Here is a 22930-nt window from a genome sequence, read left to right on the forward strand (position 1 = left end):
CGCACGGTGACTTGACGGGACTTCCCTGTGACGTCACGGGGAATGCCACAGGGAAGTCCCGTCAAGTCACCGTGCGTCAGAGGGGGGCGGGGTCACCGGGTGGCCCCGCCCCCCGTTATTTAAGAACTGTCAGATGAGGAGCGCCGTCACACAGCGGGAGCCTTCCTCCATGCCAGCATGGATTGCGGAGCGGCCCGGAGAAGAAAATGAAGAAGAACAGAAGAGAAGAAAAGAAGAAGAGAAGAGCGGGAGCCTCCCCCCTATGCCATGGGTGCGGAGCGGACCGAGGAGAAGAAGATAGAAGACGCCGCGGAGGAGATGCTGGACGAGAACGCCGGAGGAAGAACCAGAAGAACCAGAAGAACCAGAAGATGAAGGAAGATAGAAGAAAGAAGAAGCATTTAAATAAAGGAATTGTCAAAAACTGTCTCTTGTCATTTTTAACATTTTTTACACTTTTTTCGTGAAATGGTAGGGGTACTTATGTACCCCCTTACCATTTCACACAGGGGGGGGGCCGGGATCTGGGGGTCACCTTGTTAAAGGGGGCTTCCAGATTCCGATAAGCCCCCCGCCCGCAGACCCCCACAACCACCGGCCAGGGTTGTGGGGATGAGGCCCTTGTCCTCATCAACATGGGGACAAGGTGTTTTGGGGGGCTACCCCAAAGCACCCTCCCAATGTTGAGGGCATGTGGCCTGGTACGGTTCAGGAGGGAGGGGGGGCCGCACTCTTGTCCCCCCCTCTTTTCCTGCGGCCTGCCAGGTTGCGTGCTCGGATAAGGGTCTGGTATGGATTTTTGGGGGGACCCCACGCCGTTTTTTTTTTTTTTTTTTGGCGCGGGGTTCCCCTTAAAATCCATACCAGACCTCTGGTATGGAATTTAGGGGGAACCCCACGTCATTTTTTTTTTTTTAAATTTTGGCCGGGGTTCCCCTTAATATCCATACTAGACCTGAAGGGCCTGGTATGGAATTTAGGGGGACTCCCACGTCATTTTTTTTTTTTAATTTTGGTTCGGGGTTCCCCTTTGGGGAATTCCCATGCCGTTTTTATCAATGAACTTCTATGTGTATTGTCGGCAATGCAATAGCCGCGGGTAGTTTTAAATGAGTTTTTTCCTTCAAAATGTCATTTTGCTGTCAGACTGTTCTAAACACAGGAAACATGCGCCCCTTTACAGACACACTATAGACACCCCCCAGGTACGAAATTTAAAGGGATATTACACTTTTATTGATTGACTTTAAGCATTATTAAAATCACTGCTCCTGAAAAAACGGCCGTTTTTAAAACTTTTTTTTGCATTGATCCATGTCCCCTGGGGCAGGACCCAGGTCCCCAAACACTTTTTATGACAATAACTTGCATATTAGCCTTTAAAATTAGCACTTTTGATTTCTCCCATAGACTTTTAAAGGGTGTTCCGCGGCATTCGAATTTGCCGCGAACACCCCAAATTGTTCGCTGTTCGGTGAACTTGCGAACAGCCAATGTTCGAGTCGAACATGAGTTCGACTCGAACTCGAAGCTCATCCCTACTGTTTACCAATGCTCGCAGCATGAGGATTAAAAATAGTCAATGTTGACTGAGAAGTTCCACTTTAATTAGGATTCTGAATGCAGCTGCATTGTTTTCAATGGAGCCATTCACACAGGTTCATAAACATTAACTGCTTTCAGATCTGTAACAGAATCCAAAAATCTGCGTCTAAGAACATACACTTTATGCGCTTACATATATAAACTCATGTATACACGTTTGTAAGCTCATCACTTTAGTATAAACAAAAAGGAAAAATAAATTATCATAAAAACAAATAATGTATGCATATGCGTCTTTACGTGTTTAAATGCATCTATACAGAAGTTTTTACTGATTATTACGGAGGAACCTTTCTCCCAGAAAGCAGGTGTAATAACATCCGTAACATTTTACTGCCATGTGAACGAGGCCTTAAAGTTTTAGATATGGAGGAAAGTTCCTGTTTTGGCATTGCTGGAGAAATAGGGAGGCGAGGCTTCACTTCCTTTCAGTATTTCTACTGTTGAGTTTTATTGAGGAAAAAGGTGATTGGACAAGGTTTTCCAAGCTGATTCTTTTGTCCCTTGAGAATGGACCTTCAGGACTATCCATAGTTGTACTATGGACAATAGCTTGCCACCTATTCTGGTTGAAATGGGATAAAACAGTAGACCAGCTTTTCTCAACCTTTTTACCCCAGTGGAACACTTGAATAATATTTGCAGGGTGAGTCTCTGAGAACAATTGGCATGGAACAAAAGTGAAAAAAATACCAGATCTACCAGCAGGATCAACAGGCAAATAAACCTATGTGATGGGAGGGACCATTGTTCTCTGTAGATCAAAAACCTACTTTGAATCTTCTCTAAAGTATCTGTCTCCAAACTGTGGCCGAATGCGCCCTTAGCATTGCCTTTATTCTGCCCTTGGATCACCATTCCATCCACTGACACCAACAATGGGACAGAATTATTGTTGCTAACACAAGCAATGGAGCACTATTCCTTCCACTGAAAGCATCAGAAGGGGGCACAGTTCCTCCCACTGACACCAACGATGGGGCATAATTCCTTCCATTGATACTAACAATGTGCCACTATCCCTCCCACTGACACCAATAATGGGGCACTATTCCTCCAACTGAGACTAACAATGGGGCACTATTCCTCCCACTGACTCCAATGAAAGGGCACTATTCCTCCAACTGACACCAACAATGGGGCACTTCCTCCCACTGACTCCAATGAAAGGGCACTATTCCTCCAACTGACACCAACAATGGGGCACTATTCCTCCCACTGACTCCAACGATGGGGCAGAATTCTTTTCATTGACACCAACAATGGGGCACTATTCCTCCAACTGACACCAACAATGGGGCACTAGTCCTCCCACTGACACCAACGATGGGGCACTAGTCCTTCCACTGACACCAAGGATGGGGCACTAGTCCTCCCACTGACACCAAGGATGGGGCACTAGTCCTCCCACTGACACCAAGGATGGGGCACTATTCCTCCCACTGACACCAAGGATGGGGCACTATTCCTCCCACTGACACCAAGGATGGGGCACTATTCCTCCCACTGACACCAAGGATGGGGCACTATTCCTCCCACTGACACCAAGGATGGGGCACTAGTCCTCCCACTGACACCAAGGATGGGGCACTAGTCCTCCCACTGACACCAAGGATGGGGCACTAGTCCTCCCACTGGGCCTAGTCTGGCCCCCCTAAAGTCTTGAAGGACAGTAAACTAGCCCTTTGTTCAGAAAGTTTTTAGACCCCTGCTCTAAAGGAATGAATACCAGTTATGACAGTTGATGACAGGTATATGTTTTAATGAAAAAGAATATTCTTGGAGAAAGCAATTCCACTTTTAAAGCGGAACTAAACCCTTCAATTTAACAGTTTAAAAAAAAAACAGATAAATGCCCAACATGTTTCGGGAATGTTTGTCATATTGCTTGTGCCCCCAACCAAACTGTCAAACCATGAAATGGCTTGTGTCATAACTGATCACATGTGCAGCATCATGCTAGAAGATCAAACAGAGGCCAAGATGGCAGCTTGCTTGGCTGAAAACGAAAAGGAGGGTTTAGTTCCGCTTTAAAGCAGAAGTAAATTCATCTATTTAACAGTTTCAAAAAACAGTTACATTTCCGGCACATGCCGGGAAAGTGAATGTCACGTTGGTTGTGCTCTCAACCAGATTGACAAACCATCAAATGGGTGGTGTCATAACTGATCACATGTGCAGCTTCATGGCGGTTGAAGGTTAAACAGAGACAAAGATGGCGGCTTCCTTGGCTGAAAACTAAAGGAGTGGATGTGTATGGATTATTTTTGGAGAATAAGGACTTCGTTTAGTGTGACTTCAGAAGCTCTTTAGCATTAGTGAGGTTTTTTTTTTCCTGTTGTCCCAATGTTATGCACTTATATTAATAAATAAGTTTAGCTTTAATTAAAACTATTTATCAAATGAAAGGAAGAATCTGATCACCTGCTGTAGAGAAGTTCTTGTTTGACTTTGATTAAACATATAGTTTTTTTTGTTTTTTAATAAACTAAATTGAATTAACTGTAGTCATGCCCTGGAGGGAAATACATGTAATACTTTTAAAAACAATGTGCTGTATTGTATAATTGTATTTAATTAAAGAACATGTACCAAATTATTGCTTCTTATTATCTTTTGGGTTTTTAATGCATCAAAACATGATGTCCAGGTATCCAAAAGCCTAAAGCTGAATTCCAGGCACAAAAACATTTGTTTACATACACTATATTACCAAAAGTATTGGGACGCCTGCCTTTACACGCACATGAACTTTAATGGCATCCCAGTCTTAGTCCGTAGGGTTCAATATTGAGTTGGCCCAACCTTTGCAGCTATAACAGCTTCAACTCTTCTGGGAAGTCTGTCCACAAGGTTTAGGAGTGTGTCTATGGGAATGTTTGACCATTCTTCCAGAAGTGCACTTGCGAGGTCAGGCACTGATGTGGACGAGAAGGCCTGGCTCGCAGTCTTCTTTCTAATTCATCCCAAAAGTGTTCTATCAGGTTGAGATCAGGACGGTCAAGTTCCTCCACCCCAAACTCGCTCATCCATGTCTTTATAGACCTTGCTTTGTGTACTGGTCCAAATCATATGGTGTAGGGTTGTTTTTCAGGAGTTGGGGTTGGCCCCTTAGTTCCAGTGAAGGGAACTCTTAAGGCGTCAGCATACCAAGACATTTTGGACAATTTCATGCTCCCAACTTTGTGGGAACAGTTTGGGGATGGCCCCTTCCTGTTCCAACATGACTGCGCACCAGTGCACAAAGCAAGGTCCATAAAGACGTGGATGAGTGAGTTTGAGGGGGAGGAACTTGACTGGCCTGCTCAGAATCCTGACCTCAACCCGATTAGAACTCCTTTGGGATGAATTAGAGAGGAGCCAGGCCTTCTTGTCCACATCAGTGCCTGACCTCACAAAGGCACTTCTGGAAGAATGGTCCAACATTCCCATAGACACACTCCTAAACCTTGTGGACAGCCTTCCCAGAAGAGTTGAAGCTGTTATAGCTGCAAAGGGTGGGCCAACTGAGTATTGAACCCTACAGACTAGGACTGGGATGCCATTAAAGTTCATGTGCGTGTAAAAGCAGGCGTCCCAATACTTTTGGTAATATAGTGTATCATTTACATATATTCCTCAATGGCCACAAAGGATATAAAAACCTCATTGTGTGCACCAAAATCCTTTGCAAACCCAAATATTACATTGTAAACGTAGCAGTGACATGTAGAGCAGCTGTACATAGTCTGTACGGAGATCAGAACAGTGGGAGGGACCCAGTAGATCCCACCCACTACAGGCTGCCTGCAAAAAACGACAGAAAGGGGCGGAGAGGAGACTGACAGCAGTGGGCGGTCTTTATTACAGGAAGCTCCTGCACAGAGGCAAAGCTTCACACTGGATTACTGCACAGATCTGGAAAAAGAAATACATAAAACATGCCAAGAAGAATATGACGAATGTATTTGTTTATCCCGGAGTTCAGCTTTGGGAAAATAGTCAGAAGTGTAATTTCTGTTATGACATGTCCACTTTAGGAAAGTTGTCCTATACATGTGGAAGAAAGGTACCTGAAATGTGAACACATAAATCAAATTCCAGCTTTATAGCCCAAGCTAGTGTCTGATTGGGTATCGCCTTTCATTTTTATATGTTCTACATTGATTGTTAGAGGAGACCAGGATTGTTTTTTCCCAGCAGGTTTAATGTATATGTGCTAAAGGCAGCGGGTAATGCATCTCTTCTTGTGAGCGCCTTGTGCCGGCAATCTTTTAAACCAGTCTTTTCCTTCTTATGTTTGTCCAGGATTTCGGGAAGTGTCCTCGTTTAAGGCTGTTTACTCAGGAGTACATACTGGCTTTGAATGAATTAAACGCAGGAATGGAAGTGGTGAAGAAATTCATACACAGGTCAGTGGCCGGTCATGAATCTTAAATCGCTCTACTGTGCATGTTTCCTCAACGCTGGAAAATATGTTCTGGGTAAAGGTCCATTGCTTTTCCATGTTTGTACATCCTGCTATTTTATCTCTAATGTAGTACAACAACATAACTGCACTTCTCAAAGTGAACCAAACAAACATTTTATTAAAATCCAGATTTCCCTGTTCTAGAGTGGAATGTAGGCAGATCGAATTAACCACTTAATGACGGGGTCTCTTTTTTAGATGTGTTGTTTACACGTTAAAAACAGTTTGTTTTGCTAGAAAATTACTTAGGACCCCCAAACATTATACATTTTTATTTATTTATTTTTTTTAACACCCTAGAGAATAAAATGGCGGTCGTTGCAATACTTTCTGTCACACCGTATTTGCGCAGCGGTCTTACAAGAGCATTTTTTTTGGAAAAAATGCACATTTTTGAATTAAAAAATAAGACAGCAGTAAAGTTAGCCCAATTTTTTTTCATATTGTGAAAGATAATGTTATGCCGAGTAAATTGATACCCAACATGTCATGCTTCAAAATTGTGCCCGCTCGTGGAATGGCGACAAACTTTTACCCTTGAAAATCTCCATGGGCGACGTTTAAAAAATTCTACAGGTTGCCTGTCTTGAGTTACAGAGAAGGTCTAGGGCTAGAATTATTGCTCTCGCTCTACTGATCACAGGGATACCTCACATGTGTGGTTTGAACACCGTTTTCATATGCGGGCGCTACTCACGTATGTGTCCGCTTCTGCAGGCGAGCTCGGCGGGACAGTGCGCTTTAAAAAAATTTTCTTTTTTTTTCTTATTTATTTTACCTTTATTTTTTATTTTTACGCTGTTTTTAAAAAAAATTGTGTCACTTTTATTCCTATTACAAGGAATGTAAACATCCCTTGTAATAGGAAAAAAAGCATGACAGGACCTCTTAAATATGAGATCGGGGGTCAAAAAGACCTCCGATCTCATATTTACACTAAAATGCAATAAAAAAAAAAATTGTCTTCTAAAAAAATGACCCTCTAAGAGCTATGGGCGGAAGTGACGTTTTGACATCGCTTCCACCCTGCAATGTCATGGAGACGGGTGGGGGCCATCTTCCCCTCACTCGTCTCCATGCACAGCCACCGAGAGGATCCGATCGCCTCTGCTGCTGCCGACGACTCCAGCAAGCAGCGGAGGGCACCGGATCGCGGCGGGAGGGGCCTTTCCCCGATGCCGATCAAAGTGATCTTGTGGCGAATCCGCCGCAGAGATCACTTTTATCTTGTAGCCGGCCAAACGCGAGGATACCGGGGTTATGGCTGCTAGCTGCTGCCATAACAACGATATCCGTCCTCAAAGTAAGGACATATAACAGCGTTCGGCAGTCGGCAAGTGGTAAAAGCTGAAGTTTAATATTTTTGGCTTCCCTGGTTCCCCCCTCCCACCTTCCTCAATATGCTAATTAAATTCTAATAAATATAAACTTCTATAATCTTCTGTAAACTAATTTTAATAAATAAAATCTTTACCTTTTCATTATATACCTTATTTTAGACTCAGGGATGCCATCACTGGATCTCCGTGCTTCTCTATGCATTGCAGGCAGATCACAACTGGTAGTTGGAGCAGGCAGACTGTTGTACATAACTTCCAGAAAACATCACAGCATCCTACCTCAGTACTCCTATCAAGAGCCCTTAGGCCTAATGCAATCAGTCGGCTATCTTTTAACCACCTCCCGCTAGCCGTATAGGATAATGACGGCTGCTCGGTAGTTCTGTTGTTCTGGGATGACGACATATGATGTCGTCCTACTCTCACCACACCTGCGGGCTGTCTCCCTGGGACATGGCACATCCCTGATCTCGGTAAAGAGACGCAGCTCTTTACCCATGTGACCAGTTGTGTCCAATCGTATAAACAAGGAAATGCTCATCATTGCCACTTCATCAGTGCCCTTCAGTGCAGCTTCATCAGCGCACATCAGTGAAGGAGAAACATTTTTCTAATTTACAAAATTTTCTACCAGGAACTAAGAAAAACTTATTTTTTTTTCAAAATTTTCTGCCTTTTTAAAAAATTTTTTAGGAAAAAATAAAAAACCCAGCGCCGATTGAATACCACCAAAGGAAAGTTCTATGAGGTTGATTTACTAAAACTGGAGAGTGCAAAATCTGGTGCAGCTGGGCATGGTAGCCAATCGGCTTCTAACTTCAGCTTTTTCAATTAAGCTTTGACCAAAAAAACCTGGAAGCTGATTGGTTTCTATGCAGAGCTGCACCAGATTTCGTACTCTCCAATTTTAGTAACTCAACCCCTATCTGTTTAAAAAAAAAATATAAAAATTTTGTTTAGGTACAATAGTACCTGAAGTTCTGAAAAAATATACTGGTCTGTACATGTGGCCATTTGCATGGGCTCTCTGGAGAAGCCAGTGTTGCAGTGATCATGTGACCCATAGCCAGCGAGAGCCTGCAGCACCCTTTTCTGTGTATAGGTGAGGTACAGTTTTTTTTTTTTCTTTCTTTATTAATTTGTAGTTACTAAATCATTATATTTTAACAGAACGTCCCTTATGCAAAGATTTTAGCTTCCTCAACTGCTTCGTTGTTCTGTTAAATGTTAACCTGGTCAAGGTAAACTGATCAATATCATTGTCAATACAATTGCTTCCTCTGATCCTTACACAATGGCCTTAGGAAATATTCTGCATCCAAACTATAGATAAACTCTTGCCAATACAAAAGAGAGCAAAGGTTACAAAGCAAAATAGTCTGGATCAGGGATAGGCAACCCCGGCACGGCACGCAAAGCCTCTTTTGCCGGCACTTGACTCCCTCCCTATCAGCAGAGCAGCGCAGGGAAGTGTCAGGGAGACACTAATGCCTAACGATCTCAGAATTCCCCACACCGCACCTGTACTGAGGGGGAGGCACTGCGCCCCCACACATTGTAAAATATGGGAAACATTGTTTGGTTGTCTAACTTTGCTGTAGCTGCGATCGTCAGCTTTTGTGTTGGGGAAGAGATTGGGTGCATTTCTGCTAGGGGGGGCGGTCCCTGTTTCCAGGAGGAGGAGGACTGTCATTGGCCACTGCTAAAGCCATTTACAGTCCTGCTAGCCCCGCCCACCATCTGGAGGAAGATGACTCGATTGGTTGTCACTATCAATCTCAGAAAGAAGGGATTTCACTGTGATTGAGAAAACCACAATCAGGTGACAGTTTGTGGAATTACTGTTGAGCTTTTGGGAACTTTGTTGAAATTATTCCTGAACCTTTGTGTCACTTACTACTGAACCCCGGCACTTTGTGTCCCTTTAAGACACAGCCAGTATTCAGCGCAATGAAAATCACACCCAACTTTTCCTGTGGCGCAGAGCGCCGCACTTTTTCTCAGCTGCAGGGGCCCAACTTATGATCCTGCACACAGACCCACTGCTTTCAGAAAATACCCCTGACCTGAGCTTTTCATTGTGCATCTATTCCAGATGCTTGTATGTGACATCGCATACATCCCATACATCACATAGATCCCATATATCACATACATCACATACAAGCACGTGGGCTGGATGCGAGAGTTGGATCAGCAGGATGAGTGTGCCAGGACAGGTGGATGTGTCTCATCTCTGCTTCCTTTCACCACTCTGCATATCACACATATCATAGATGAGAAGAGGGTACAGCAGTGGAGCAGATGAGAAGGTGGGGTTCAGAGGTGGGACAGAAGAGCAGGGAGGTACAGTGGTGGAACAAATGAGAAGGGGGTTCAGCAGTGGGACATAAGAGCAGGGGGGTACAGTGATGGGGCACATGAGCAGGGGGAGTTGGGGCAGGTGAGAAGGGGGTTCAGCGGTGGGAAAGAAGAGCAGGGGGGGTACAGCAGTGGGGCAGATGTGAAAGGAGGTGTATTGGTGGGACAGATGAGCAGGGGGTTACAGTGGTGGGGCTGGAGAGCAGGGAGAACAGAGGTGGGGCAGAAGAACAGGGGGGTACAGAGGTGAGACAGATGTGCAAGAGGTACATTGATAAGGCAGATGAGAAAGCGGGTTACAGTGGTGGGGCAGATGGGTTCAGTGTTAGCACAGATGAGAAGGTGATTCAGTAGTGAGGATAAAGGAGGTACATAGGTGGGACAGATGAGCAGGGGGTTACAGTGGTGGGGCAGAGGAGCAGGTGGGTACAGTGGTGGGGCAGAAGAGCAGAAAGTTCACTGTTAGGACAGATGAGAAGATGGTTCAGCTGTGAGACAGAAGAGTATGAGGGTACGGCGGTGGAGCAGATGTGCAGGGGAGGTACAGTGGTGGGGCAGATGAGAAAGGGGGGAACATTGGTGGGGCAGATGAGCAGGGGGTTACAGTTGTCAGGCAGATGAGCAGATAAGTTCAGTGTTACGACAGATGAGCAGATGGTTTAGCGGTGAGACAGAAGAGTATGGGGGGTACAGCGGTGGAGCAGATGTGCAGGGAGTTATAGTGGTGGGACAGAATAGCAGGTTGGTACAGTGGTGGGGCAGATGTGCAGGGGGTTAGAGTAGTGGGGCAGATGAGAAAGGGGGTTACAGTGGTGGGGCAGATATGCAAGGTAGTACAGTGGTGGGGCAGATGTGCAGGGGGGACAGTGATCTGAGGTGTGAAGGTGCATGAATTAGGGCTGATCTGAGGAGTGAGAGTGCAGGATGTTAATTTCTCACTACTACTAAAGTAGTTTACAGCATTTACTTTATAAAAAATCCTTCTAAGGCTGGCTTAAGGCTACATGCATGCTGGCTGTTTAGCCACTGTGCACCAAGTCTTGGCAGTTTCAGAAAGGCACCCAAAAGAAAGAAAAGAAAGAAAGCTGAAAATAAAGAAAAGGCAGCATGCAATTTAAGTTACAGCCACACTAAACTCTGGTTTAAAAACAAAAGTTGCTGCTGTGATCCGACTTCCAGTTAGAGAGGGTGGTAGGGTTGCCACCTTTTGCAAACCCGAACACTTTAGGGTGCATTTTTTTCATAGTATACACTATTGGATTGTAAAAGACCTGGGGCATCTTAGGGGTGCCCCAAAGAGAGTGGTAATGCAGCGCGCTGCGGCAACCGTGGATGTGGCCAAACTGCTCTTGCTGAAATCATCGCCCCCCCAGTGCCCCATTGATGCCAAACCTGCCCCCAGGCAGCAACAGATTTTTGTGTGACTATCTCAGTTACTTGGGGAGCCACAGCCCAATCTGAATAATGTGTCCGGTTTTCAGGCAGACTGAAACCTGGACACATAATTCCAAACCCTGACTGTCCGGGTGAATCCTAGACAGGTGGCAACCCTAAATGGTGGCTACATTTGTTATCATGGTCCCACTGTATGTAGGAACATAGCCACCCTCTCTTGCTTGCCTGAGATGGACTAGGGACTATGGGTTGTGTAGGGTGCAAAGAGTGGTGCACATGACTGCAACTAACTGTTGCTCGTTTCAAACAAGTTAAAGGGAACAGAAGAGGTTTGGGAGCTCACTGGGGATGTTACAAGGAGGCAAAAAAATAGTCACCCTTGGTTCACACTAGACTGGGGTGCGAGAAACTCTCAATCCATACCCGTTTCCCGCACCACATTCAAATCGCACTGCCCTTGCAATCTGCAGCGGGTGTCAGTGCAATCTTAACGACACCCCAAATACAAGTTGCAAACGCTGTGTGTTTGCCTGCATCGGATCACATGGTACAAAGCAACCATGTGAGCCGGGTTGCAGTGCATTCCCAAAAATGACTTTGGAGCAATTTGAGCCCATTCAAAATGAATGGGCTCAAATCGCACCCACTAAATCGCATGTGAATTGTACAGGAATGCTGTGCCAGTTCATAGTGTAAACCTGGGCTAAGAAGCCTTTACTTCCTGGAATCCATCTGCCCTTAGCATGCATGAATGCAGTGTGCTTAGATGAGAAAACCCCTCCTCCTCTCCTCCCCGACTGAAGACTCCTGGGATTTATGACATCATTTACCTAGGCAAGAAACCAGGGAGTAACTGAAGAAACATAAAAAAAAAAGAAATGTTTAAAATAAGTAAATATAATATACTTTCCTATCTATTTACAAATGTTAGCAGCATGAGGATTAAATGTAATCAATGTTACCTGGGAGAGTGAAGTTCCATGTTAAATGACTTGTAATGAATGCAGTACTGTTACTCAGTAACACCTGGCAGGCAGACATCAAAATGAATGATTTACAGCTCTCTTTATCTTTCTATCCAATATCTGTCCATCCGTTTCACTCTCTCTCTTTGTACAGTATACATAACATATATTGCCTATTAATAGGTTTGGTATGTTTTATGTTTGAGGCATCTTTGACTTGGATACTGTCTAAATTTGACTGTAGAACATCTGTAAACTGTATTTTCCTCTTTTTTTTTTTTTGTAGGGTTGTATGTGCACTCTGTGTATTCCAACGTCTGCTTTTTTTTTTCCTAGCATGCATGGGCCCACTGCAAACTGTCCTCACCCCAGGGTCTTACCAAACCTTGTGGCCGTCTGTCTAGCTGCCATTTATTCCTGCTATGAAGAATTCATCAACAGGTAATTATAACACTGGACATGGGGTCTCACTTTTAGAGATTTTGTATCATCACAGCCAGGTTTGCACTTATTATACAGAGTTATAATGGTTGGTTGTAGGGTCTGATTTCCAGTATCAAATGAGTTCTATAAAGTCAGAGGTCCTTATGGGCAGGCCTGTTCCAGGACATTGATTGAAGCAAGAGAATCAGTGTGACAGCCAGGCAACTCGTATGCCAGCCACATAGGGTTGCCACCTGTCCGGGATTCCTCCGGACAGTATAAGTTTAGAATCATGCGTCCAGGTTTCAGACTGTCTGAAACCCGGACACATTAATCAGACTGGACTATGGCTTCCCAACAGGGTTGGTGGCTGCAGGTGTCTAAACCGAGACGGTTTGTTACACTCTCTTTCATGCTGCACTAACAATCCACACCACACACACACGGGAGAAGAGAGAGGGCTCGATCTGCTCCTCTTCCTCCTGCCTCTAGCCCTCTGTATCTGTCTACACTTCTTAGAAAAGGAAAGTGCGGCCCGGAAATTTAAAGTCCAGCAGCCTCAGATACATCTGGGTGAGAGGTTCTGACTGCCAAGGGGTGAGTGAGCTCACCATCCATCCCTGTCTGTGACTGAAGTCTCCCCCTTCTCTCTTCTGCCTCTGAGTAAGTACACTAAGGTAAATCATGGTTCTCAGAACACCCCTTACATCAGAGTTTCTCTTTACACCAGAAGCCACAGTGTTCCCCCTTACATCAGAGTCCTCTCCGTACATCAGAGTTCTCAGTGCTCTCCCTTAAATCAGGGTTCCCAGAGCACCCCTTTTGTCAGCGTCCCCTTACATCAGAGTCTGCAGAGTCCCCCCTTTACAGTGTAAGGGAACTCTGCGAGTTCAGATGTAAAAGGGGAACTTTGTGGATTCGGATGTAAAGGGGAACTCTTGTGATTAACTAAATATGATTAGAAATGTTATTTAATTGCAAAATATATGTATAGTTTATACTATAAAAAAATGCTTTGCATGGCTAAAATGTTCGGGTTTGACTTAAAGAAAAGGTGGCAACCTTACTGCAACAGCAGCCTCCATGTTTACCTTAAAACATGTTTACTGTAACCCTTGTACTGTTGCTTCATAGAGCAGTGATTTAAGCAGCTTTACTTTCACCCGATCACATCTATATGTTGGAGATGGAACCCACCCATTTCTGTCCTAGGCTCACCTGTGCCCCGCAGCAGCCCAGGATCTCAATTGGCACTGTCAGGATGGCCAGCAGACAGGAGACGTGAAACATCAGTTTCTTCATCTTCCATAGAAGCAATGATCCTGGAATTGGAAGCACTCAGCTCTGAGCAAGCTCTCCCATCCTGGCTATGAAAATATCTAATGGAGTACATTCTATACTCAGTCTAGCTAGGAGTATGCAATAGAGTCATTAGGAGTCCATGAGGCCACTGATGCCTCTTTTAATGGGTGCCTGTCACTCCTTTCATAAAGAGGGCTTGTCAGTTCTCCTGTGGCAGCATTTAAGTGAAACATTAAAAAAAAAAAAATTTTAATCCACCTTAGCCCCACACGCACTCACATTCAAACACATATGTACATAAACAAGGACTGCACAACATGTATTTGGTATCACATAGTGAGTGGAATCATTTTAGGACCATTATTTAAATTGACCTCTAAATTGTTAACCATTAGACCCCTTTCACATTGGGGCATTTTTCAGGAGCTTTTGGGGTAAAAATAGCGCCTGTAAAGCGCCTGAAAAACACCTCCCCTGTAGCCCCAGTGTGAAAGCCCGAGTGCTTTCACACTGGGGCGGTGCGCTTGCAGGACGTTAGAAAAAGTCCTGCAAGTAGCATCTTTCGGGCAGTGCGGGAGCGGGGTATACACCGCTCCTCCACCGCCCCTGCCATTGAAATCAATGGGCACGCTGCCGAAGCGCCTGCAAAGTACTTCGGAAGCGGCGCTTTGAGGGCGATTTTAACCCTTTATTCGGCCACTAGCAGGGTTAAAAACACGCGCCGCAATAACAGCGGTAAAGCGCTGCTAAAGTAGCAGTAAAGCTAATGTCCAGTTTTACTTTCACTTTAAATAGTTTGTTTGGGCCAAGCTGGCTCAAAAGAACTATTCCCTTCACTAACTTGTGTGTGCTGTATAAACTGTATGTAGCCTCAGCCAGTATAAAGCCTTGTGTTCTGGGTGTAAAATGAGACCTTCCGGTTTCATCTGGAACAAAATAGTGTCGGGTTGAGCGGCATTCAGCCATTTATAGGCAGCTTTGTACAAAGCTTCCTCTGATTAGCCGAATTGAAGATCATGACATCATCGGCCCACCTCTCCAACTTGGGCAATCAGAGGAAGCTTTGTATTCATTCATAGAATACAAAGCTGCCTATGAATGGCTGAGCGCCACTCAGCCCGACGCAATTTTGCTCTGGGTGAAACAGAAAGGTCTCGTCTCACACCTGGAACACAAAGCTTTATACTGTATGTAGCTGAGGCCACATACAGTTTATACGGAGCACCCAGTGGGCGCACATATTAGTAAAGGGTATTGTTCACTCAGGCCAGCTTGACCCAAACTATTTAAAGTGAAAGCAAACCTGGACATCAGCTTTAAGGTTCTTTGGCTATAACATTGGCTATAAAAATTTTTTTTTTTTTTTTACTGAAAATAAAGATTTGATATAAACCTGCACTAATATGCAGTCAAAAAAACCCAGCAACTGCCAGTTTCTAAGGTTTTATGAGTCCTCTGCTTTCAGAAAATATTTAATATTTTGTTTTTAAGCATGTTTTCATATACAAGTGTATTAGCATGTGTGCAAATACAATGAAAAAGAAAGCAACAAAGCTTTGAGATGCTATATATTTTGAATGACAGGAAACTTCAATGTGCAGTAACACAATATCATGTGTTGCAATATACAATATGCAGCCGGTACGTGTTGGGGTCTAATGTTCTTCATTAGACAGCCCTTTCAATGGGTGGACTGCCTTAACACAATGCATGTTTATGTGCGATATAACACGTGTGTGTGTGTGTGTTTGTGTTAAATGCACTACACCTGAATAGTGTAAATGGGCCTTTACCCAAAGACATTACAGAGTCGCTTTAATATAGCAGACAGGTTTTGGTTGTTTGATCTGCTTTAAGAAACTACATTAAACCAAAGCTATAACATCCTGACCTATATAAGATATGCTACGAAAACACAATTTACCACAAGTACTTCCCTTTAGGCGGGTCTGTGTTTATTGCATTGGCTGTGTTTTTCCTTTTGAAGCAGAATATAGTGTAGGACAGGGGTAGGCAACCTTAAAGAGGTGGAGATCTACCTGAACAACATGGGAGACGTCAAAGATCAATGAGCACAGTGTCACCTCCTCACGCCTGATTTAAACCTCTAAGTGCCGTACTACCGTGTCGCACTTGCGTGCATTGCACGGCAACCATTGGTTTTTAATCAGGTGGCAAGGAGGCAACATATTACCCCCTCGCCATCGGCCAAACGCACTTGGATCGCTTTTCAGAGGAGCAGTGCCTGCTGCACTTGTAAAGGAGCCCTTGGTTGCATTCAGCAGCAGCACCCTTAGGGCTCCTTCACACGTAAAGTTGGGGAGTGGTAAAACCCTGCGGTTGAGTCGCGGTTTTACCACCCCCAATCTCTACCCCTGTTTGGTGTACACATGCCGCAGCAGGAATTAAGCCCCCTGTTGCTTTTGGTGGGTGCAACCACCTGCCAATCAGGACCTTTCAATTAAATGAGACCACTCTGCAAGAGCCCCGCAACTGAATGCTTCTGCGAGGTCCAAAGGGTTACAGCACTCTCTCTATCTTCTAGTGAATCTGTCAGGATAGAAATATGGGAGATACTGTTTCTGATCTTTAATTTGACCAATTCAATGCTTTTTGAGTTGCAAACCTGGAATGAGTATAGAGAGAAATAAATCACTGACACTTTTCTGACACCTGTTTACCACGCAGATGTTCCAGGTCCGTCACTCAAACTATATTGAAGCCAGGCACAGCGAGGCTGCTAGCATTTTCTGATGGAGATCAGCGATGGCAACCCCCATACTTCTTTCAGTGTATATATATATATATATATAAATAATACCTATCCGTCTTTTCCAAGTAGAACTAACTACGGAAAGGGTAGCCCGGAAGTCTAGAAGAGATAAGAGTGCTTACTGGAATAAGATGGCTTTCAAACTAATGAAAAGCCAGCAGCTCTTTAGGGATAAAACAGATCCACAATGAATGATGGGATAGCACTATAACCACCAGCTTCACTCCAACTTTACTCCCATTCAGTAGAAAAGAGTAAAATACAGACACAGACACTCCATAGTGCAGTAGAAGCTGCAGAAATGGCAACATCCACAATCTGTTCATTCTATTCGGCAGCCGCTGTGCGTGGTGACGTCACATTAGGCACTGTCATCGGGGGTGTGGCTAAAGCATTATGGTTGCCTTCGAAGGGCTGGTTATATCTGTAACACTAGATGTCCAGAGCACCCAACCCCCCCCCCCTTACATCAGATGTAAAGAGTCCCCCAGCCTCCCTTACATCACAGTGCACCCCCCTTACCTTGTGCTGCTACTGGGAAGCAGAACGTGCAGGGTCTGGAGGAGGGCTGGAGTCAGCTGCTAGAGTCTGCTGAATGCTGAGACCAGGGAAGGCGGAGACAAGAGGGGCTGCTGCTGCACAGAGAGGCACAGGATCTTAGAGGAGTTCTGTCCTCTCTGCTTGGACAAGGGGAAAGCAGAGATGGGGGGGATGCTACAGCTGCAGGAGAGGTTTTAGGACCTCATGAAATGGCTTGGGGGGATCGGATTTGGCCTGCGGGCCTTGTGTTTGACACATATGCTTTAAAACCACTTCAGCCCCGGAAGGATTTGCCCCCTACCTGACCAGAGCGTTTTTGCGATTTGGCACTGCGTCGCTTTAACTGAAAATTGCGCGGTCGTGCGACGTACCCAAACAAAATTGACGTCCTTTTTTCCCCACAAATAGAGCTTTCTTTTGGTGGTATTTGGTCATCGCTGCGGTTTTTATTTTTTGCGCTATAAACAAAAAAAGAGCGACAATTTTGAAAAAAAAGCAACACTTTTTTACTTTAATAAATATCCCCCAAAAATATACAAAAAAAAAATTTTTTTTCCTCGGTTTAGGCTGATCTGTATTCTTCTACATATTCTTGGTAAAAAAAAAATCGCAATAAGCATATATAGATTGGTTTGCGTAAAATTTATAGCATCTAAAAAATAGGGGATATTTTTTATAACATTTTTATTATTAATTTTTATTTTTTTTTTTTACACGTAATGATGGCGATCTGCGATTTTTATCGTGACTGCGACATTATGGCGGACACATCGGACAATTTTGACAAATTTTTGGGACCATTGGCATTAATACAGCGATCAGTGCAATAAAAATGCACCGATTACTGTAAAAATGTTACTGGCAGTAAAGGGGTTGACACTAGGGGGCGATCAAGGGGTTAACTGTGTTCCCTTATGCATGTTCTAACTGAAGGGGGAAGGGGACTGACTAGGAGAGATGACAGATCGCTGTTCATACTCTGTAAGAACAGACGATCTGTCACTTCTCCCCTCAGAGAACCGGGAGCTCTGTGTTTACACACAGAGCTCCCGGTTCTCGTCGTGTTATGAGCGATTGCGGGAGCCCACTCGCATCGGCTCCGGGGGCGAGCATCGAGCGCACGCTCCTAGTGGCCGCCTTTGGAGCCGACGTAACATGACGGCGTTTCGCCTGGCCATGCCATTCTGCCACAGTATAACTGCGGCGGCTGGTCGGCAAGCGGTTAAGGAATAAGCATTGTTAAATCACCATACTCTTTTCCTCTGTCATTTTGAGAGCTGCACTGTGAAAATGGGCACCACCAGCTCAGTTTCTTCAGTTCCTTATTTTATTGGTGTGCGTTAACAGCACTTGACATATCCCTGTAGGTGTTGGGTAATAACCATTTCCTATCAGAAAACATAAGGCCTGGATGTAAATTTTGTAGCTTCCCTTTGCTTTTTTTTCTTTGCACATTTTCTTTTGCACGCTGTTCCAGATACTTTACTGTGGCATGTGCTGTATAAAAATTATCATTTAAGATCATATTTTTTATTTTAATAATCTCTAGACATTAATGTTAACGTGGTTATAAAGGCTGAAGGTTTTGTACCATAATGCATTATTTTTCCCTTCTTACTGGGCAGAATGATCGCAGTGGGAGCTGTATTGACAGGGGGTGGGGCCAAGCAGCCCTGTCTGTGTCAATAGATGCAGACAGGGTGGCTCGGGAGCGAGCCCGCATGAGTGCCCCCATAGAAAGCAGCTTGCTATGGGGGCACTCGCTGAAGAGATGCAGCCAGGATGATCAGGGGGGCTCTGTGCAATACCATTGCTCGGAGCAGCTAATTATAACATGTTTATTATTTTAATTTTAAAAAAAAATGAAGCTTTTATATAATTTTAAAGCCTAAGTGTAGGTCATTTTTTTTTTCTAGATCAGCACAGGGGACTATTTACTGAAAATTGTCCATTGTGCTTGTCCTGGCTATCCTAGTTGAAATCTGAAGTCCTCTGACCCCTCAAACCCATGAATGAAGGACGGGCAGATGAATGGAAAGTCCACCTTCTCCATTCTTATAGGGTTTTTCATTAATTGAAGCTATAGTGCCACATCTTTGAATGGAGGAGGAGGCGGAAAGGGCGGGCATAGTCAACCCTCTTGATGAGTGCCTATGACAGCCCCAAAGCACTGGAAGATTATGGCTGGGGTGGGGGAGGGGAGGTTAGAGGACTTGGGCTTTAAGGGAAAGTGAGTGGAACCTTTATAAAGTTACATCATGGTTCATGAAATAAAACCGTCCTGAACGTTTTGTCATCCTATTGCTTTACTTGGCTTTATTTAACATTATACTCCTTATTTGCTTTTTATGTGAAGCCGAGACAATTCGCCAAGCCTCAAAGAAATCCGTAATGGCTGTCAGCAGCAATGCGACCGCAAGCCCAACATCCCCTTACGGCTTCTTCATACCAATCCTGACCTGGTTTCCAAAGAGGTCACGTCGGCGGAGTCCCGACACAAGTCAGTCATCGTCACATCGAACGAGATACACGTGGAGGTGGAGCGCAACAATACAGTGAATCAGAAGCTGAAAGCAAACACTGGCAACGATAGTGAACCCAACCTGATTGACTGTCTTCTCATCAGCCCAGCCTGCAGCACCATGAGCATTGAGCTCAGCCCACAGGCCGAGCGGGTGTTGGGCTGCTACGTGGAAATCCTAAAGATGCTGTAAGTAACTGCTGATATAGTTAAAATGTGTTTTGCTCTTAAAAGTTAGTATGCTGACTAGAAACCTGCTGTACATTTTTTATCCTTGTATTATGCACAGCCTGTCACTGGTTCTACACGTTTCGCTATTAACCACCACTACACTGATGTACACTTTTCATCTGACTGCCACTGCATTGATGGGAAATTCTCCACTGACTGCCACTGTAGCAGTGCACTTCTTTACTGATCACTACTCAGCAGATTGAGTATAGCTATAATCAAAACCATCTTCGAGGCAGGTGACCATGTGACCAGAACCATTGGCTAAGGCAAGCCATAGATCAGCCTTTCTCAACCTTTTCAAAATAGAGGAACCCTTGAAATATATCTCTCCGGTCTCAGGAAACCCCTGCTAAAAATTTGAAATCTACAACTCATGATACATTAGTGTGATGGTCAGTGGAAATAATGGTCCTTACACGTGTGGTCATTGGGAAGAATTACCTCCTTACATATAGCTAAAAAGATCAATGGTGTCAGTGGGAACTTATCTGAGAGGCAGAAATTGCCCAATGCTGAAGGAACCCCTAGCAACGTCTGGAGGAATCCTGGTTGAGAATCACTGCCATAGTGATGGGATTTTCTTTCCTGCAACCACGGGTTGCAGGAAAGAAAATCGCTCGATTCCCTCATCCACACTGTGAGTGTTGATGGGGAAGCCCTCTCCCCAGAGCTATTGTGTGGAGCCTTCCCTGCCTGCAGAACATAATGATTACTGCTGATAGCTATAGCCACCTGCAGTAATCACATGCAAAAAAATCTGAAGGGCTGGTTGTACTTAAGTCGACCCATCGAACCAGCCTGCCCAAAGGTGGATTAAATCTCAGACAGTCTAAACTCAACCAGCCAAGATTCGTTCCATCTATGGTCGGCTTAATTATCAGTCTCCTCTGTTACCCTTGTAAAAAAAAAAAAAAAGAGTGGTTTCTGGTCACGTGACTGTCTGCTTCTCGAACAGTGCTAACTGGAAAGTGGATTTTAGTTTTTTGACTATTTGGGCAATCTCATTTGACTCCCCAAAAGAGCCAACTTCTGAATTACTTGTTGATAACTGATCTGTTGACTGTAGGCTTGATATATCCTTATGAGCCCATGCGCACACCTTACTGCAGTCTAATCTGCATCTGTTGGCTTAGCCAGGCACTGTCTTTTTTTTTTGCTTCTTACGGCTACAGTTTATATACTTGTCTTATTCGTTGAGCATGTTAAATGAAAAGAACTTGGTACCATTTATATATGTAACATGTTTAGCTGTGGTGATGATGCAGTCAAAATGTCCTTTTCTTGATATCAATGTAGAAGCTGACAAAACTGAACTTTTGTTTGTTTCTTTGCAAACTTTCGGTTTCTTAGTTGTCATTCTTGTACTGTGTCTTCAATATTCATCGAAGCACGGACCACAAACAAATGTGCAAATGAGGAGTTCCATTTCACTGTAACTACAAAAAAAAAGAACAAGCAAAGCGCACTAGATAGCTCAGGTAAAAAAAAAAACATATTGACTATAGTAAAAAATAAAAAAAAAAACGGGTGGAAGGAAGAAAAATTGCTCAATTCCCCCATCAACACAGTCGGTTTTGATGAGGGAATGCCTCCCACTGCGCTATTGTGTTCTGCCGCCAGGAAACCTTCCTGGCCGACAGAACACAATGATCACAGCTAGCGACTATAGCTTCTGGCAGCGATCGCATGCAAAAAATCTGACAGGCTGGTTGTACTGAAGTTGATTGATGGGTCAACTTCAGTACAACCAGCCTGCCCACAGGTGGATTGAATCTCGGATGGTCCCTGCTGAATCTGCCAAGATTCGATTAATCTATGTCGGCTTGGGAACCTTACCAGCCGACAGAACACCACGATCACAGCTAGCGACTATAGCCGCCGGCAGTGATCACATGTAAAAATTCGGACAGGCTGGTTGTACTGAAGTTGATGGATCAAATTTCAGTACAACTAGCCTGCCCATAGATGGATCGAATCTTGGGTGGTCCCTGCTGAACTGGCTGAGATTCCATCCATCTATGGCTGGCTTCAAGCAGGCCATAGACTTTTTTTCTTTTTTTTTTTTTTTTTAATCAGCCAGCAGGCTGAATGGAAAAACATACTTCCTCCATCCACACAATTGAGGAAGATGGAGGAGTTAACCCCCCCCCCCACGGGGACGTTGTATTCAGACAGCATCGGGTCCTGCTGCCGGAATACACTGATCAACAAAACCATGATCCCACGATCGACTTCTGTCAAATGGGAACAGCCACAAACTGATTGAAATTTGCCCGTTTCCAGCTGAACCAGCTGTCTATGGCCTCTATGTTTTGAGGCTCCACGTTGAGAAGTATGGAGAGGCGGAGACTCAATGTTATTGAAGGTGTCTGTGTGATGGGACTGCCGTGTAAAGGATGTCTTACAGCAGCTTTAGGATTCCCAACTAGCGCACTTCACTTGTTTTATTTTGTAGTTACAGTTTGGCACTTCCCAAGTGTTATATAGCAGAGCTGCAAAAGATGGTGTGGATCATCTACACAATTTTGGAATTGTCACTCTGCCCATGCCTCATCACATACAGGATTGGCGACTATTATCTTTGATTTATATTATACCAGTTAGTTATATTAGGGTGTAGATCGCTGTATGTTGGTTTTTGTTTGTCCCCATTTTACTGGCTCTGTACTTGCTTAAAATGGTTGTAAACCCTTACATATACCGAGTGAAGTGACTGGTCTCAGCTAATACACAAATCCTCCTACACAAATTGTACCTCTTTATCTGCAGTCTTCTATTTATATCCTTTCAATATCCAGAATTGATAAAGCTTGTCTGAGCTGTCAGAAAAAAAAAAAAGAGGCAGAAAGCTGTAATGACGCTCTGAGAGCTGATTGGAGGGAGTGGAAACACACCCCCTTTACACAGCACACAGGGACAGAGCTGAGGCTGTTAATCAGCTGAAGGTCCCCCCCCCGTCACCATTTTTCTCTTGGTGTCAACAAAACTTGTCAGAAGTGACTCATTCTGATAGTAGAGGAA

General features: G+C 44.3%; 1 protein-coding gene across 4 annotated transcripts in view; it reads left to right on the forward strand.

The window, feature by feature from the left end:
• Positions 1 to 22930, forward strand: part of CMIP (c-Maf inducing protein) — a 278661-nt gene that overhangs the window by 169322 nt on the left and 86409 nt on the right. For all 4 annotated transcript variants that reach the window (XM_073605534.1, XM_073605536.1, XM_073605537.1 and 1 more), the window contains 3 exons: positions 5893 to 5996; positions 12453 to 12557; positions 19511 to 19864. In XM_073605534.1, the coding sequence (XP_073461635.1) occupies positions 5893 to 5996; positions 12453 to 12557; positions 19511 to 19864 (563 nt within the window). The remainder of the gene's footprint in view (positions 1 to 5892; positions 5997 to 12452; positions 12558 to 19510; positions 19865 to 22930) is intronic.

This window comes from Aquarana catesbeiana, linkage group LG11 (genome assembly GCF_042186555.1).
Source record: "Aquarana catesbeiana isolate 2022-GZ linkage group LG11, ASM4218655v1, whole genome shotgun sequence".
NCBI lineage: Eukaryota > Metazoa > Chordata > Amphibia > Anura > Ranidae > Aquarana > Aquarana catesbeiana.